At 34.2% G+C, this 17068-nt stretch overlaps 1 protein-coding gene across 7 annotated transcripts in view; it reads right to left on the reverse strand.

The window, feature by feature from the left end:
* OSBPL9 (oxysterol binding protein like 9) overlaps window positions 1–17068 on the reverse strand; it is a 180742-nt gene that overhangs the window by 41559 nt on the left and 122115 nt on the right. For 4 of the 7 annotated variants that reach the window (XM_046028122.1, XM_046028115.1, XM_046028130.1 and 1 more), the window contains 4 exons: window positions 6650–6745; window positions 5829–5876; window positions 3606–3635; window positions 2654–2704 (listed from right to left, as the gene is read on the reverse strand). In XM_046028122.1, the coding sequence (XP_045884078.1) occupies window positions 2654–2704; window positions 3606–3635; window positions 5829–5876; window positions 6650–6745 (225 nt within the window). Of the gene's footprint in view, window positions 1–2653; window positions 2705–3605; window positions 3636–5828; window positions 5877–6649; window positions 6746–11485; window positions 11555–17068 lie in introns of all 7 variants that reach the window. The other 3 variants (XM_046028113.1, XM_046028114.1, XM_046028112.1) reach the window with 1 other exon arrangement.

The following is a 17068-nucleotide window of genomic DNA, read 5'->3' on the forward strand; positions in this document are numbered from 1 at the left end:
ATAAACAAGATATCCTGTAAATCTGGCTAGTGATGCAAGGCCATGAAGAAAAAAAACACAAATGAGAGATTAGAGATTTTAGACAGAGCAGTCAGGAAGGTCTCTTCAAAGAGATTTCACGTGGGCAGAAATCTGAATAAAGTGAGGGGGTGAGTCCTGGAAATTTGGGGGAGGTTCCTTCTAGGCAGCAGGGAAACTAAATACAAATCCCTGAAGCAAAAAAAAGTCTGGTCTGTCTGTGAAGAAGAAAACAAGCCAATATTGTTGCAATAGTGTGGATCAAGCGAGGTGAGAGGTGAGAGAGTATGGATGGTTCAAGTGATGTAATTACTCTAAGTAGTTTAGACTGGATTCCAAGTGAGATGGGAAACCATTTAATGGGATTTGAGCAGAGTAATAAATTGGTCTGATTTATATTTAAAGATAAAGAGAGAGTTCATATTGGGGCGCCTGGGTGCCTCAGTGGGTTAAAGCCTCTGCCTTCAGCTCAGGTCATGGTCCCAGGGTCCTGGGATAGAGCCCCACATCGGGCTCTCTGCTGAGCAGGGAGCCTGCTTTCTTTCCTCTCTCTTTGCCTGCCTCTCCGCCTACCTGTGATCTCTGTCTGTCAAAATAAATAAAATCTTAAAAAAAAAAAAAAAAGAGAGAGAGAGTTCATATAGAGTACACACATAATTTAAGGGATAGTATTTGAACACAAAAGCCTTAATAAAAAACTTCCTTCTGGAGAAAACGGAAAAAGCCAAACTCCATTTATTTAATCTTTGTTACCCATTCTGAAGGACCTTGAAATATAAGTTTATCAAGCTGGGCTAAAATAAACAGAGAGGTAGGAGGTATGGACTAAATAGCAGAAACTTTTAGGAGTGCCTGGCTGGTCAGTCAGTGGAGCATGTGGCTCTTGATATCAGGGTTGTGAGTTCAAGTCCCCATGCTGGGTATAGAGATTACTTAAAAAATTTGAAAAAAAAAAATTTCTTAAAAAAAATAGTAGAAATTTATGAAAAGGAGTATTAGTAATCTGAATTCTAACTCATTCCAAAAACAGACCACCAAAAATATTCTTTTTTTTTTTTTTTTAAAGATTTTATTTATTCATTTGACAGAGAGAGATCGTAAGTAGGCAGAGAGGCAGACAGAGAGAGTGAGAGGGAAGCAGGCTCCCTGCTGAGCAGAGAGCCCGATGTGGGACTCGATCCCAGGACCCTGAGATCATGACCCGAGCCGAAGGCAGCAGCTTAAACCACTGAGCCACCCAGGCGCCCCCCACCAAAAATATTCTTGATAGGTAGCTAAAAGGTGAGCGACTGAAAGAGGCTTGGCTGCCTTGTTTTCCAACTATTTAAAGTATGTTTTTTTTTTTTTAAGTCTTTAATGACTTGTAGAGATTATCCAAACCAGTCTAAACACTATCAGCTCTTCTACTTCCTCAGTCTGTAAGAGAAGGCAGTGTAAATCCCTAAAATACCTACCTATTCACAATGAGCAAGATGTAGTTTACTGGTTATCTATCTATACACTGTAGAGGCTTCTGGGTAATAGTAGGTAACCCACCCACCCATATAATTTCACAGTCAAGAAAAACAAAAACCTTACCAATCCTCATATGCCTCCAACCCCATCCTCCATTTAGAATATATTCTGATCCACAAAAGTAGATGAAAAATTGTGACACACACATAGGAAATCATCGTAGTGGTAAAAACAAAAACAAAACAAACCTAGAAAGTTCTGACACTTTGGTTGTGAAAGAAAATGACACTGCCCTCCTTTTAACTTATATGCTGAATATCCTTCCTATCGAAGCACAGGTTATCCTATATGACTGTGTCATTAACAATACTAAGTAAAAAGTGGCCATTATCAGGCCAACAAATACAAGCAACCGAGAAAGTAAAATAGGCCAGTAATTAAAAATCCATGCAAACATCACTCCCAGTAGTGGCTACTGCCTACCCTCTTCTAGCCACTGGCTAGAAATACAGAGCTATAGTCAGGTACCAATAATGGGGGGGAATTTTTTTTATTCTTATTTTCAAACATTAAAATGCTTATTTCTCAAAATACCAAGCAATCAAATCTACATTTAAGCTGAATACACCAAAATTTTTCAGAAAAGCAGGCACAATAACCACAAAATTTTTACCGCACCACAGTAATTCAAAATACATTTTACTGCATGAATAAGAACAGCAAATTAGTGGTTCACGAATGTAGTTTAGTAACCAGAAAAAAAAATCTACAATTAAAAAAGTATGTCCTTATTATATTCCTTATTATGGACGAGAAAAAGAACTCTTGGTAAAATTTAATTCCTTTTCTCCTAAGAAAAATTATTTGTGAAAGGTTTTGCAAAGTATGTTCCTGCTCCATGCAGTGATAATGGATAAAATGGAAGGAAGGGGTGAGTCATTCAAACATACTCCCTTCTTTCCCAGTCACAAATCAGAAATTACCTTATCAAAAACAGGCACATGCTGCTAAGGTAGTATCCAAATACAACAGTTATTCAATATACCAGTTACCCCACACTACAATTTACTGTAGAAAGGTATCTATTTCAGAACCAAGTCTCCTGGCTACTAAAAGAAAAATGCCATTATAATTTTTACATCTCATTAAATGAAAGTAATCAAAAGTAAAATTTACTTACTTTAGCAATCTGCAGCAACACAATGCAGTGCTTAATTGATTCTACCATGCTCTATAAAACAGAATACTGATTTTAGGATCTTGCTCCAAATAAAATGGTCAAAAGACATTAAAGCTTAAAATACAAAAATAAAAATAAAAAACTAAATACAAGTTATGTATATAAAATATTAAATATATAAGATATAAAATTAAATAAAAAATTAAAAAAATCAGTCCAGATGTACAGGATTTAAGTCTATATGCAAGAAATACCCTCTCTGGATTCCAGTAGGTTCTAATATACTGACCGTGTCAGAGGAAGTTATCATTAGCAATTCTATCATTAAAGAATGCCAAAAAATTGTTAATTTGTATTGAATAACATTCTAAGTGGTTTTTCATCACTTCAAACAGAAAAACATGTGAGTATGATTAACTTCCAAATTCTTACATCAATAGCAGGGAATCCCAGTGTAAATTTCTAAAACATCTATATAAGACTTCTATGGAATTATGAAGAGTAAAGAATCCTATCACAATACTAGTGAAACTAGAATACTACTACTTTGCCTGTTTTTAAGACAACTGCTCTTGTCAAAATACAAACCTTATTAGTAGCCTATTATATAAGGTGAGAAGGCCAGTACATCAGAAAACTTGAATCACAATGCATTTTAATTATAAGATTATTCATGAATGACATTTTTTATCCAAGGATCTTAAGACAAGTAAGACCAGAAACAGATAAAATGGTACATGAAGTGAATTTTAATTAGAAGGATTATTCAAGTCCTTTTAATTTAGAAAATAATAAAATTCTTAAACACCCTTGTAAAAATTTATAAAAATTAAAATCTCAACTGCTCTTATTAATAGAGCAATTTATTAATTGAAGCAGCAGCTTAAAATAGAAGTAACATTTTAAAGCACTTTCTAATGCAAAGCCAGAGTTTACCAAACACATAACTTACATTTGTTGTCTCTTTGAGAGTTTCAATTTTCTATGAAAAATGAAAAATTTAAAGAAATAATGAGAAGCACAAAGAAGTATCGTTGCTGTTTTTTTACTAGTCATTTAAAGAATTTTACCCTTCTCCCACTCCCCCTGCTTGTGTTCCCTCTCTGTGAAAGAAATAAATAAAATCTTAAAAAAAAAAAAACAAAAACAGGTGCCTGGGTGGCTCAGTCATGATCCCAGAGTCCTGGGATGGAGCCCTGCATTGGGCTCCCTGCTCCGTGGTGGGAAGCCTGCTTCTACCTCTCCGGATGCCCCTGCTTGTGCTCTCTCTCTCTTTATCAAATAAATAAACTCTTTAAAAAAAGAAAAAAAGAAACGAAGAATTTACCAAAATGCACTCATTAGTCTAAGCAAGTGCAGGCAAGTTGGAAAGGGAGTATTTTGTTATACTTCTTAAAAAACTTAAACAATTAAATAAATTTGTTTTAAATTTACTCATTTAAGAAGGATACAGAAACAGAGATAGAGCACAAACAGGGGGAAAGGCAAAGGGAAGAAGGAGAAGTAGACCCCCCACTCAGCAGAAGCCAGACTTGGGACTTGATCGGAAAACCTGGAGATCATGACCTAAGCAGATGCTTAACAATCTGAGCCACCTAGGTGCCCCCAAAACTTAAAACATTTAAATAAAAAATTAAAACATTTTATGGAGTACAATCCCAAAGATTCATATGATTCAAGATTTCTAAGAATAACACAAAACATTATTCCTTATATGAAAAAATGTTGTGTCTTTTTATAGACTACGTGATTTTAAAACACGTGTTCTACACAGTGATTTGAAGGGGCACCTGTGCCCCCATGTTTATAGCAGCAATGTCCATGATAGCCAAAATATGGGAAAAGCCTAGATATCCATCAACAGATGAATGGATAAGGAAGAAGTGGTGCCTATACACAATGGAGTATTACTCAGCCATCAAAAAGAATGAAATCCTGCCATTTGCAATGACACGGATGGAGCTATAGTGTATTATCCTAAGCAAAATCAGTCAGTCAGAGAAAAGACAAATATTGTATGATTTCACTGATATGAAGAATTTAAGAAACAAAACTGATGAACATAAGGGAATGGAAGGAAAAATAAAGTAAGACGGAAATAGGGAGACAAACCGTAAGAGAGTTTTAACTATCGGAAACAAATTTGAGGGTTGCTGGAGGATAGACGGGTGGGAGGATGGCACAACTGGGTGATGGGCATTAAGGAGGGCACTTGATATAACGAGCATTGGGTGTTATATGCAACTGACAGATAAATCTCTAAATTCTACCTCAGAAACTAATACACTATGTTAATTAAATTGAATTTAAATAAACAAACACTTGTTTTAGAATCGCCTTAAACTTTGTCTAGTTGTTTAAAAATGAGATGGAACCAAATTCCAAAACTAAGAATGGAAGGGGAGTTAAACATGAGTTACTATAGGTACTATTACCAGTGTAAAAGAGCCAAATGCAAAGCTATGGTCAAAAGAAATGCAAATAAAGAAAGGATACTGCATCAGGAAATGTAATCAAGGAGGAAAAATATTAACTAGAAAAAAGAAAACTAACTACAAAGTGATTATCAGAAATTTAAGGGTGGGGGGGCAGTAGTGGGACTATACTTAAAGCATCACTCAGGGGCACCTGGCTGGCTCAGTCGGTAGAGCATACAACTCTTGATCTCAGGGTTGTGACACTGAGCCCCAAGTTGGGTACAGAGATGGCTTTAAAATGAAATCTTTAAAAAAAAAAAAAAAAAAAAAGGCAACACTAATTTTGTTTCCTCATCTGTGGCTTGTTTATTCAGCAAATTCTTGCTGATTGGTCTATTACTATCTAAAGGGACCACATACCAATTTAATAAAATAACTATCTATCTTCAATATTAAAAACCTCAAGAAGAAAGAACTTACTCCCAAGAAAGTGGTACTTACAAAAAAGGCATTATTAAAATTTTGTACATTATCCTTTTGTTTGTGAAACCATAACAGAAATTCACCAGAAAACTCCCCCATGAATCCTATATGGCAGTACTATCATACTGATTTTAGGTATGATTTTATTATATGGTACTATCGTACCATATAATAGTACTATTATAGTAGCCAAACACTGAGGTCCTTCTGTTACTTCTCTAAAAGGCTCTTGGTTTTAAAGTGGTTTAAGGCAAAATAACGACAGCAGAACTTACCTTTCTCTGTTCATCATCTTTGCAGTTTTGAAGTTTGTCATCAAAAAGCTACAGGATTAAAAAGAAAACGATTATAGTATAAAGCCATTTTACTATATTGTATACATTTACTAATCATAGAAAAGCAAACTTCAGTTCTTAAATACATTTCTTCCAGGGATGATCTGTATGTATTTTTAAAATAACATGTGTTTTTTCAAGTGACTATATCAAGTCCAATTCTACTGAATTATTTTAAACAGTTAAGATCAATTACTCTGGTAAAATTACAAGCAAAAGAAAACAGACAACTTAACAGAACTTAAAATATCAACTGAAACCTAAATTCTTTCTGCTTTGTCATCCTAGTTTATCAATACTCCATTTCCTTCCCAAGACTTTTGCTTATAATTAACTCTAAAGTAGGAATTGAAGGGAGACAATTTCATCAATGATAAATGAAGTAGAGAAATCACCTCCTCCAATGCCCTAACTTCCCAAAATGGAAAAATCAAGGCCTCAGACATTGAACCACATTAAAATTTAGCAGTTTCACAGAATTTTAAAACAATATGAATCTAATCTTATTTTCTTCTAATTAGGTCTAAATATTTACTTTTTTAATAATCAAAAAAGTACATTATATATACAGACTATTTATCAATATAATCAAAGCCAAAGATCTTTGAGTTAAGTCACCCAGATCTTTTAATAAGTCAGCTTTAAAAATTGCTGAAGAACCACATAGGGAATATTAACATGAGATCATTTTTTACATTAAAATTCAAGCTTGGTAACACTTACTGCTTTATACCAATTCAGTATATAAACTAATGCCATACCTTTAATTGTTCTATCAGGATTTGTAAGTAAGCATCAGCCTCTGTAAGTTTCTTATCGAAGTCCTGGACACTAGGAACAAATCCTGAATCCAAACCCTAGAGGAAAAGAAAATCTGTAATCAATCTATGAAGACCCAGGCAATGTTTAATAGTACAGAAGATACTTCATCCTTCATACATGACATTTTAATTTTTAAAGTAAAAATAGTACTTTTACATAAACAATAGGCATATTTAAACTATCTAAATTCTCCAAGAATAGTGATACAACTATCTCTCTCATGAACTTCTAGCTCTGTTACCTTATCAAACGTGTGCTGCTACTTAAATTAGGACTGACCTTGCTCTTCACTTTGTTCTCTCCCCCAAAATGACTCCCTGTGACCTCCAGAGCAACAGTAGTTTAGCTGAAGGACCTATATTACCACCTAGATTACCTTTTTTTTACCCCCCACTTTTTGATTCTTCCAGTCCTTTAATCTTAACTTCATACTCTATTTAGTTCTCCTATTCCCCAACCCACCTCATTTGCTCTGAAGCCTTTCTTCTTCCCTTATTAAAAGAAATAAGGACCTCAAAATTACCACCTTTTCTAAGAGGGCCCTCTCTCTAAGCGAAAGTGAGGCTCACCTTAATCAAGTTTCCTACTCACATTCACCCTTGGCATGAACACTACACTCTGGACATGGTGTAAATGTTTATTTATTTAAGGAGCCCATTTATTTCTAAGTTTAACAGTCCAGCATTTGCATGTCCTACTTTTTGTATACTAAAAATTTTAAACTTCAAGAGCATGGGATTCCTGTTTTAACTTTACACAAAACAAACAAAACAACAACAACAAAAACACCTGAGTTCTTAATCATATCTGAAAACACATCAATCCTGGGTGTAAAAGACAAAAAGCTGGAGTCTGAACAAGACTACCAGCTTGCATATCTGCATGCCCAAATGTCATACAATTAAATAGGGAAATAAAATAAGGCTCATGAACTACTATGTCACAATCCCAAACCAACCACATTCTGTACTGAATGGATAAAATACAGTAGTTCAACATACCATACTGGATCTTTACTTGCTGGCCAACACCTACTCATCATTTTCACATCTCCCGTTTTAGTAAATGGAGGCCAGAATTCATTGTATGTTACACCAATACCTCATCTTTGCACAATACTTTACTATTAAAGCACTTTTACAGCCATTATCTCAAACACCAGATTAAGACCACATAGTATTATGGAAAACAACAATGGGTTGGCAAGCCTGGTTTCTAACTGTAGCTCAGCCACTAACAAGATACTGTCTCTCTCTAAGCTGCTGTTTTCTGACCTGCCAAATACAGTCATCCTCCACATACTGTTTTTTTCCACATACTATAATTAATGTGGCAGCTACTACCTCTACTAAAGACTACAATTACTAACACTATCAATTACTACTATTACTATCTATTGTTGCTCTTGCCAAACTAAAACTCAAATACTGAATCAGAACAGGAAAAAAACCCATAGGTTGTATCAGACCACAGGAAAATCAACTTCAAATTCAAAAGCAGTAAAATGGCCTTTTCCACATACATGTAAAGAAACTACTTGAAATGAGTATTGAAAAATCCCTTCCCAATGAGATGCCATGAATAAAAACAAAGTTGAAGAAAAATCATAATAAGCAACATACGTAATAAAACTGTGGTTAAATATCTTCATTTTTAAGGATAACCAAAAAAAGTTCTAAGAACATTTACTATATAAAGTATAATAATAAAAGATGTGGAAAAGGAAGAATAAATCCATTACATTTTGGATATACTATAGTACTGTATATACAGAAGAAGGGAGTGAGTTCCTTCCATGTTACTGTACCACAGAAAAAATTGGAACTGCTTGACTTAGTTTTTGTTTTGTTTCACACAGTAATTTAACATAATTATTAATAATGTAAGATCTGTAAAATATTGTTGTGCTTGCTAAATATCAAAAAGTTCAATGGCATATTCATAAACAAATTAAGAGGTGAAGCATCTAAATAACAAAAAATGATTTTTAAGAATTTTCCCTCTTTGAATCCATTTAGAACTAGCCACCACTATAAAAATATAATTAACATATCCTTTTGCACAAATCTATCTCATTAAAAACTCTCCAGTAAATAAATGGAAACATAATTACTGAGCTCTAAAACCTATCCAAATTAATTCTTAAAAAACAACCCTTTGATGTTGCTATAAGCCTAGCACCTTACCTGGCTCTCTTCTCAGACCTACCTCTATCTCTAGACAGACTTCCACAACATTTCCTCTTATTTTAGAATAAACTCCACACATAGGATGTAATAACATCCTAGTCAAAGATCTACTCACGAAATCATTTTTATGTAACGTATAATAGATGGTTTATAACTAGAGTTATTAGCATAAAATCCCAGAACTGGCCTAAACTCCGTTGTACAGTAACCCATACATCTTTGGTAAGAAAGAAAATCTATACATTTATAGTTGCCCCAACTGCAATCAATAAAATAACATGCACAAATTTATCAATAACATGGACAACTGATAGAAATTAAACTGTTTTCTCAACCTTGTAAGAATAATGCACACAAGAAGAAAATGCAAATTTTTGCTACATATTATGACTTATAGTACACAGAAACAAAGCCATCTAGTCCAACCTCCCTCTCAAAGAAGTTTCTAGTCTTCACTTGAGTAACTCAACAGACAAGGGACTCATTACCACCTAACATACACTATTTCATAAAAATTCCCTTGAAGTCTTAACTATTCCTCTTTCAACATTACAATATAAAATCCTACACTTACTCGTGTCCTTTTAAATGGAGTTTTGTTTTAAAACAAATCAGAATACAGTTCTTTACACCATTTTGAGAGTGTGGTCTTCTTTGTAAAGAACTGTGAACAGAGCAGATCCTTTAAGACAGGGTGTGACTTCATACTTCTACCTGGGACATCTTGTAGAAATAGGCTGGAAGTTAAGTAGATAGACATTCTCTGTCACTCATTCAACACTACAACCTCCAGGGCTGGTTCAGCCTTGAATAAATGTATGTGGTACTAACTGCTGTGTCTGACAACTGTTGATGAAGTGATACAGTCATCCCCATGACCTCTCACTCCTTTCCCCTAGATGTCTCTTGCTTTTCTGCTCTCTTTCTCCTCCACTTTGTCTACTCCTCACTCCCCTCTTCATGTCCTTCTTTCCTTTTTTGTCCATGTTCTTTGTGGACACTTTGTGATCGAAGTGGTTATGTTGCCCTTTTGGCATTCAGGACCAGAGGTTGCTGCTCCCTAATTTAGTATACTGATGAGCCATAGTTCTCATTTGATGACTTCTGTGTGAATTCATTTAAAGTTTAGGTTAAACACAACTATTACGGAGAAATAAAGGCAACTGGTCTGCAGTGTAAAAAAAGTTAAATTAGAATAGAAATTAAACCCAATCTATAAATTAAATAAACCCATAAAATTAGAAATCTATGTAAAGGAAAAAAATTATGTGGCAAATATACTGAAAACAAAATAGTCCCTAGTATTCAAGGATACTTTGCTAATAAAGAAAGCTAAAGTACATTTTTAAAAATTACTCTCATTAACATATATTATTTGCCCCAGGGGTACAGGTCTGTGAATCATCAGGTTTACACATTTCACAGCACTTACCATGGCACATACCCTCCCCAATGTCCGTAACACAACGACCCACCTATGTAAATTTACAATATATAAAGAGAAACATCTGACCCAACTTCAAAAATATTATCTAGACTGGTAGAAGAGTATCAAACTGCCTCAAAGCTGTATATGAGTACCTCCTACTATCTTTCTAATACTTAGAAAGTATTAGAAAGCATCACTTCTCTTCTCAGAAGGCACTTCAAAACTAACAAATGTCAGCAAAATTAAATGAATTCTTGTTGATGACTTTAGTTGGGACATTAAATGCTATTTATATATACATATAACCAAAAGCTTCACCTCCATTTAAAAAAAGACTATTGCAAGGATGTCCTTAAAACTGTCTGAAATACGTATGAATTGTAGCTGCTTCGCAGAGGTCCTTTTTTAGTACAACAGTACAGGAGGCAATTTTCCAGGCAGGGAGTAAGAGCTTTTAAGGTAATTCCTGGTGACAGAGAAAGAGTAATGAACAGTGGAGGTAAAGGTGGTAAAAGGTGGCTTAAGGTCTTGCTGAGATCAGAATCAGGAAAATAAGAAAGTCATGAGTAATTTGAGGAACTGAGGAGAATAACATAGGACAGAAGGGATATGGCTGAATAACAACACTGTAAAAAGAAATTAACAAATGAGTTAATATTTTCCTACCAAATCTTACTTTACAACAAAAATGTAAAGGACTAAGTACCCTGTATTCAGTGTCTTCTCTTATATAGGAAAAAAATAGTATATAACAAAAATATGTTGCAAAGGAGAAAAGGAAAATAGAGAAATTAGTCCATGTTATTCTCACAAGAAAGTTCAGAATAACAAGAACACAGAATTTAAGTTATCAGTAGAACCATAAAGGGGAGTAACAGCTTAAAAACTTAACAAAAGAAAAACACCAAAGAAATAAGCCTCCTAATGAAAAATAAACAACATGAATCCAGGCAAAAGTAGATGATTTTTAAAAATTAGCAAAACACATACCCTGTAATTAAAATAATGAAAACTTTGCAGAAATGTTGTTTTGATTAAAATACGAGAGTATCTGGAAAGATTATGTTCACAATTAGCAATTTGAGATGACATATATCACAGATATGCTTTCATCCAATGAAAGAAGTATAGAGCATACTTACAATTGAATCACTTACAATTATTTTTGAAAATTCAAGAACTGGAGAGATACCAGAAGACTGGAAAAAAGCAAGTGTGGTACTGATCTTCCATAAAAGTAAGGAAAAGAGAGAATAGAAAGTTACTTTACCATGCTGTGAGTCTGACATCAATAATTAAGTAAAGGAATAATAAGAGAAAATTCTCTAACTATTCAGAGGAAAAGTAGGTACATGAGCAGCAAATGGTAAGTTAAAAAAAAATATTATGCCAAACTTAATGGCTTTTCTGTTCCTTAGAAATTTGTTAGCAAATTAAGTTTTTTGAGAAATGATATTATTTGTCTCCTTACCAAATGACTTATAAGTTGGTTTAATAATGAAAAAAGTATATTAAAGAAACCAGAACTATTAATGAGATCACAATTTTATGTGGGGTATACTCATCTGTTATTTCCTGGCATTACTGAAAGTTTAGAAACATTTATCATTTATAATCCCTACTGTCTCTGTGGTTTAACCACTTCAGCTAAAGGAAGAACAGGATTTAGAGGTCTAGGGAATTTCTCAGGGCAAGAATTTCTATTTTTAATCCTAAAGAATACTTAACTCATTCAACTTCAATTCATTTGATGTGAAAATTACCAATATGAAACTGTCAACAAAACTGAGCCCATTACTACATGCCTTCTTTCACTATAACTTCATGCTATTTTCCATTGTTCTGATAACCTAAGGCTCTAAATCAGGTTCTCTTTTATCATCATGGTGGCTATAGTTCTCTTACCAGCATGCTAGGTACCCCCAAGAATATCCTAAAAGGAAAGGTCTTTTTCTGTAGTTCTAAGCGAACAGTTCTAATACCATCAATTCACCATGGATGCACCTTATATATTGAAAAAAATTTCAGGGTATTAGATCTCTGCAAGACACTTTAAATAAAGTTTTCTCATTTGATTATGACAAGACAGTAGGGTACACAGACATTAACCCTATTAAATAAGCATTTACCCGAAGTGGGGGTTTTCTTTAATTGGGATTTCAAACTATTCCTTTGACTTCAATCCATTACACTTTTCCCTTAAATCACAGTAATATGTGAAAAGAATTCATGGCATAAGAGCACTAAAATGTAATCTAAAAACTGCCTGAAGGAGCCTGATGTAGTTAAAATGAGCACAGCTTTAATGTCAGACTGATCCAGTTTTAAATCCTGAATCTACAACTTCCTAACCTATTATGATCTGGCCAACCTACTTTCTCCACCACCATTTTCTCATCTAGGAACAGGAATAACAAACCACTCAAAAGTTGCTGACAGATGAAAGGATATGCATAAAGTAACACAAGAGTAAGTTTTCTACTTCCTCTTCATAATTTGCAATCATAAATAACCAGAATTCACTACTGCATCTCCCAGCCCTAAAGTAGTGCCTAATATAAAGAGAGCACTCAATGACTGACGGATAAAAACAAAATTGACTAATAACCAGATTTTAAGAGATCCATAATCAATACAAGGATATAACCATAAGTTAAATTGTACAATGTTCCTTTAAAAATGGAAAACAGGAACCTGATAAACTCTGAAGATAATAAATAGTAATAAAAAAGGGATGAGCAATACACAACTCATAACAGTTCTAGAAAACAGATTAGAAAAAAAATTCCACATGAAAATTTCAGAAAAAGACAGAAAAAGAAATACTGAATTATTAACTTGGTAACAAAGGGCTAACAATATAAGGAAAGTCCTTTTCCGCAATAAAATAAACTGATTTTTGAAGGTACATCAACTCTTCAAAAATACAATCATTTTTACCTTTAAATTAAAAAAAATGGTTTATGCATAGTATTAAGTTCCTTTTTAAAAAACATAAATACTACAAATCTGAATTGCTCATATAGTTGGGAGAGTTACTTTGTCAAACAGGAATCAGATACAGATGTCAGTGTCAAAATTCATTAACTTAAATCATTAACTCTAGTACAACTGCTTATTCTTCATGATCTCTTGATCCAATACTGACACTATTATGTAACCTTTTGACTTACAGAAGAAAATACTAGTACTGATTCCATAAAGTGATTTGGTTACTCAAACTGCACAAAAAAGGTTTGCGATTTGCACCATTTTCTATTTTTAAATCACTGATAGCTTGTCTTTCCAAAAGACTCAATTTATTTTAAAAAGTCATATAAAAAGTCTTGTCAAAATACAAATAAAACTAATAAAAACCTAAATTTATGAATAGCATAACCATATACCCTAGTTTGTCTGGGGTCATCAATGTTTATGCCTATTGTCGGAGAAAATAAGCAGCCTCCCTCACTCTCAAAAGTGCTCCCCTCTGGACAAAAAATTGTATGGGCTCCTTCTCCATAAAAGATGTAACTGCCCTTTAGAGATATAAATGTCTATCTAGAAGGCATGTAAGATTGCCTCTGAAGTGTCAGAATGCAGCAACATTACTTAAAAAATTATTTTAAATTTAACATAAGTTTATAGGTTCTGAATGTCGAAAGCCAATTATAGAAAAAAAGCTCCACTAGAATTCAATGAATATTAATTGGGTGCTTACATTAAATAGACACATGAATAATATAGAAACTATAATTTTTTTAGTTATTTTATTTATACACACAACCCACTCAAATAAAATGTAAGAAACAAAACACATGACACACATATAATAATACTGGGAACTGGGATTAAGGAAGGGGGGCATTTGAGACAGGGACTCTTGTAATTTTTTCTTTATACATTCACTTGTCTGATTTTTAAAAGTAAGTATACAGTCATTTTAATTCATAAGCTATTATAAAAATATTTGGAAACAAGTTTATAAATATTTTTCAAAAGTCTTATAACTGTTTGAGCTTGCAAGATCAATCAGTTTCACTCTTTTAAAACTATCTACAAAATCCTAAAATGTCTTGAGAGTAAATTTGGCATACAGCTGCTCAGGTACACCTTTCCAAGCAAAACGTAGCACAACAAATTTATAACATCATTTACAGATTAAAAAGCACAAACTTGGGGGGGAAAAAAACCACTAAAAAATTAGCAATCAACACTACATTAGAATAAATGCCAAGAAGAAAAATAGCCAGCAAAATGAAGCAGAATACCTAACTTTTTTCCTACATCCTTCCTGCCAGTAACATAATAGTGATTCAACATTCAAGAAAGCAGACTCATAAAAAACAACTACATCACTCCCTCTTTGTCAAAGCACTCTGTGATCATGTGGTGCTGGCAATCAGCTAAAGCTTTTCTTTTCACCCACTTGGTTGGTCAGGCTACCGGACACATCTTTCTTAAAAGTCACAGGTTAACTTATTCCAAGATCTATGTAAGCTCTGAGTGGCTTACTACAATGGGATGGAAAAATACACATTCTTCCTTTCTCCAACTCCAAATTACTACCTAACATTCAGTTTAACAGCATTCTGGAAAGCAAAGAAGTCTCACTACTATTAAGGATCCACCCAAAATCAAAGTTTTAGGTAAATACCGGAGATTTACTCCAAGCGTAACTAGGAGAAACTCATATTCAAACATATGAATCCTTAAACTAAGTATTTTAGTAGGACAGGTTTTGAAAGAACTGCAGAATTCTCTTAGTTAGCATAAAAGCTGTTAAAAATTTGATTGTGAAATGTTTTAAAAAACAAAACTTGATATATTCCTCTGACAAACCTGATCTCTCTGTATAGCAAAATAGAACACACTGAAAATTAAACACCCAAAGGGAGCTAAATGATGGAACTACTCAGACCAACAGACAATACTAAAAACTTAGGTCTCACAGAAACCAAACAAACAAAACAAAAATAATGCTCAATTGAAAAGGATACTCTAATTGGTTTGACATTTATCCCTTTCAAAATTATATATGCCAGTTTCTGTATATCTGATTTTAGCTGTCAGTGAACATTACACAGAAGGAACAGGCTGATTTTTGCTAAACTGTTAAAAGTATAATTTAGGGGCACCTGGGTGGCTCAGTCGGTTGACCATCAGACTCTTGATTTTGGCTCAGGTCATGATCTCGGGTTGTGAGAAAGTCAGGCTCTGTGCTGGGTGTGGAGCCTGCTTAAGATTCTCTTTCCCTCTCCCACCTCCACCAGAGTGTACATAAAATTACCCTAGTTTTGTTTAATTGTGGTCAATAATCTACAAAGATAGTTTAAACCTATCAGGGCAGGACTTAAGTGTTGTTCTCAACTGTATCCCCGAGGCCAGTGCTTGTTCTGTAGTAAGTACTCAATGAAAATTTTGTAAATTAATGAATTAAGGAATTCTGAAATGTGCCTACCTGCTAGCATTTAAACATAAAGTAATCAAAGAAATTATAATTGAGTGTGTTCATGAAAAAAGCATAGACTCATTTACCCTAAAGGGTTTATTATATTCCAAGTACAGATGCTGACTTTCTTATGGACAATTAAAAATTTTTAAGTAAAAAAAGAAATCAAGTAAAAGGTAGGATACTATATTGTACAGGCAGTACAAAAAGCAAGACCAGGCAATGACAATTGACTTGTCCCTCTAAAAACTCATTCTTCTCAAGTCAATTCCTCTCATGAGCACTTTTACACATGCAGGTTCACCTCAACTTTCAAAAGTCTGTGTTACCACTTTGCTTTTACTAAAGATCTTCATCAGTACTTGTTTTCACTAACCAAAAGAAATCTGAAGAGGATATCTGTTTTTTACAGAAAGAAAGGGCGGGGGGACAAAAAGAAAATAAACAGCACTCAGCTTTGTTTTGCAGCACGTTGTTATAGAGGTAGTGAGTACCACAAGCAAGTGTGGCACCACCGAGCTCCTTCTCTGGAAATTACACACAGCATCTCCACCATAAGCTGCCACAGCTTTGAACTTTGTGAGCACTTGTACTTTATCTTAATTTTTTGTGTATCGATTAGCAAGACATCCTAAGGTGTTAGAAAAGCCCAAGAGGTTATTTTTAGGGCCTGGGATGGCTCAAAAATCTTTTCATATAAATTAATGGTAATTGCTTCTTCGCTTTATACCATTTTGACTTAGGAAAGGCTTCACTGGAACGCATTACTTTCGAATAGCAGAGGAAACCTGTACTGCTGCTCTAGGGCTGGAATTCAGTGTTACAATAATGATTTATTCATTGGGTATCTCTTTTGACTATTGCACTGTGCTGGATGCTTTGGGGATGCCAAGACAAAGCAGCTATAGACTATACCCTAGGAGTTTCAAATCTCTAAGAGAAGATAAGATATCTGTCTAAAAATAACTGATTCAAGCATGGTAAGGTAAGAGTTATAAGAAAAGTACTAAGAGGACAGAGGGCAAAGTTGAAGGGATGAGAAAGGTTTCACAGAGGCATCATTGTGAAGTACAAGATGTGGACAGAGATGTAAGGGGAAAAGTATTACAGCAGTGGACGGAGGCTGGAAACAGCATAATGAAATAGAATAGTTCAACTTCTCTTTAATGAAGTAGCCACAGAAATGAGAGCAGGGTTAGGTAAACTAACAAGGGATGCTGAGGTACCCAGGAAATAGGAACAGCAGGAAGCCTTCACCATTCTAAGCCTGGAGGAAAAGGAAGGAAACTGTTACCATGGACCACCTGGA

The sequence above is a fragment of the Meles meles genome, chromosome 1, assembly GCF_922984935.1.
Source record: "Meles meles chromosome 1, mMelMel3.1 paternal haplotype, whole genome shotgun sequence".
Classification (NCBI taxonomy): Eukaryota; Metazoa; Chordata; class Mammalia; order Carnivora; family Mustelidae; genus Meles; species Meles meles.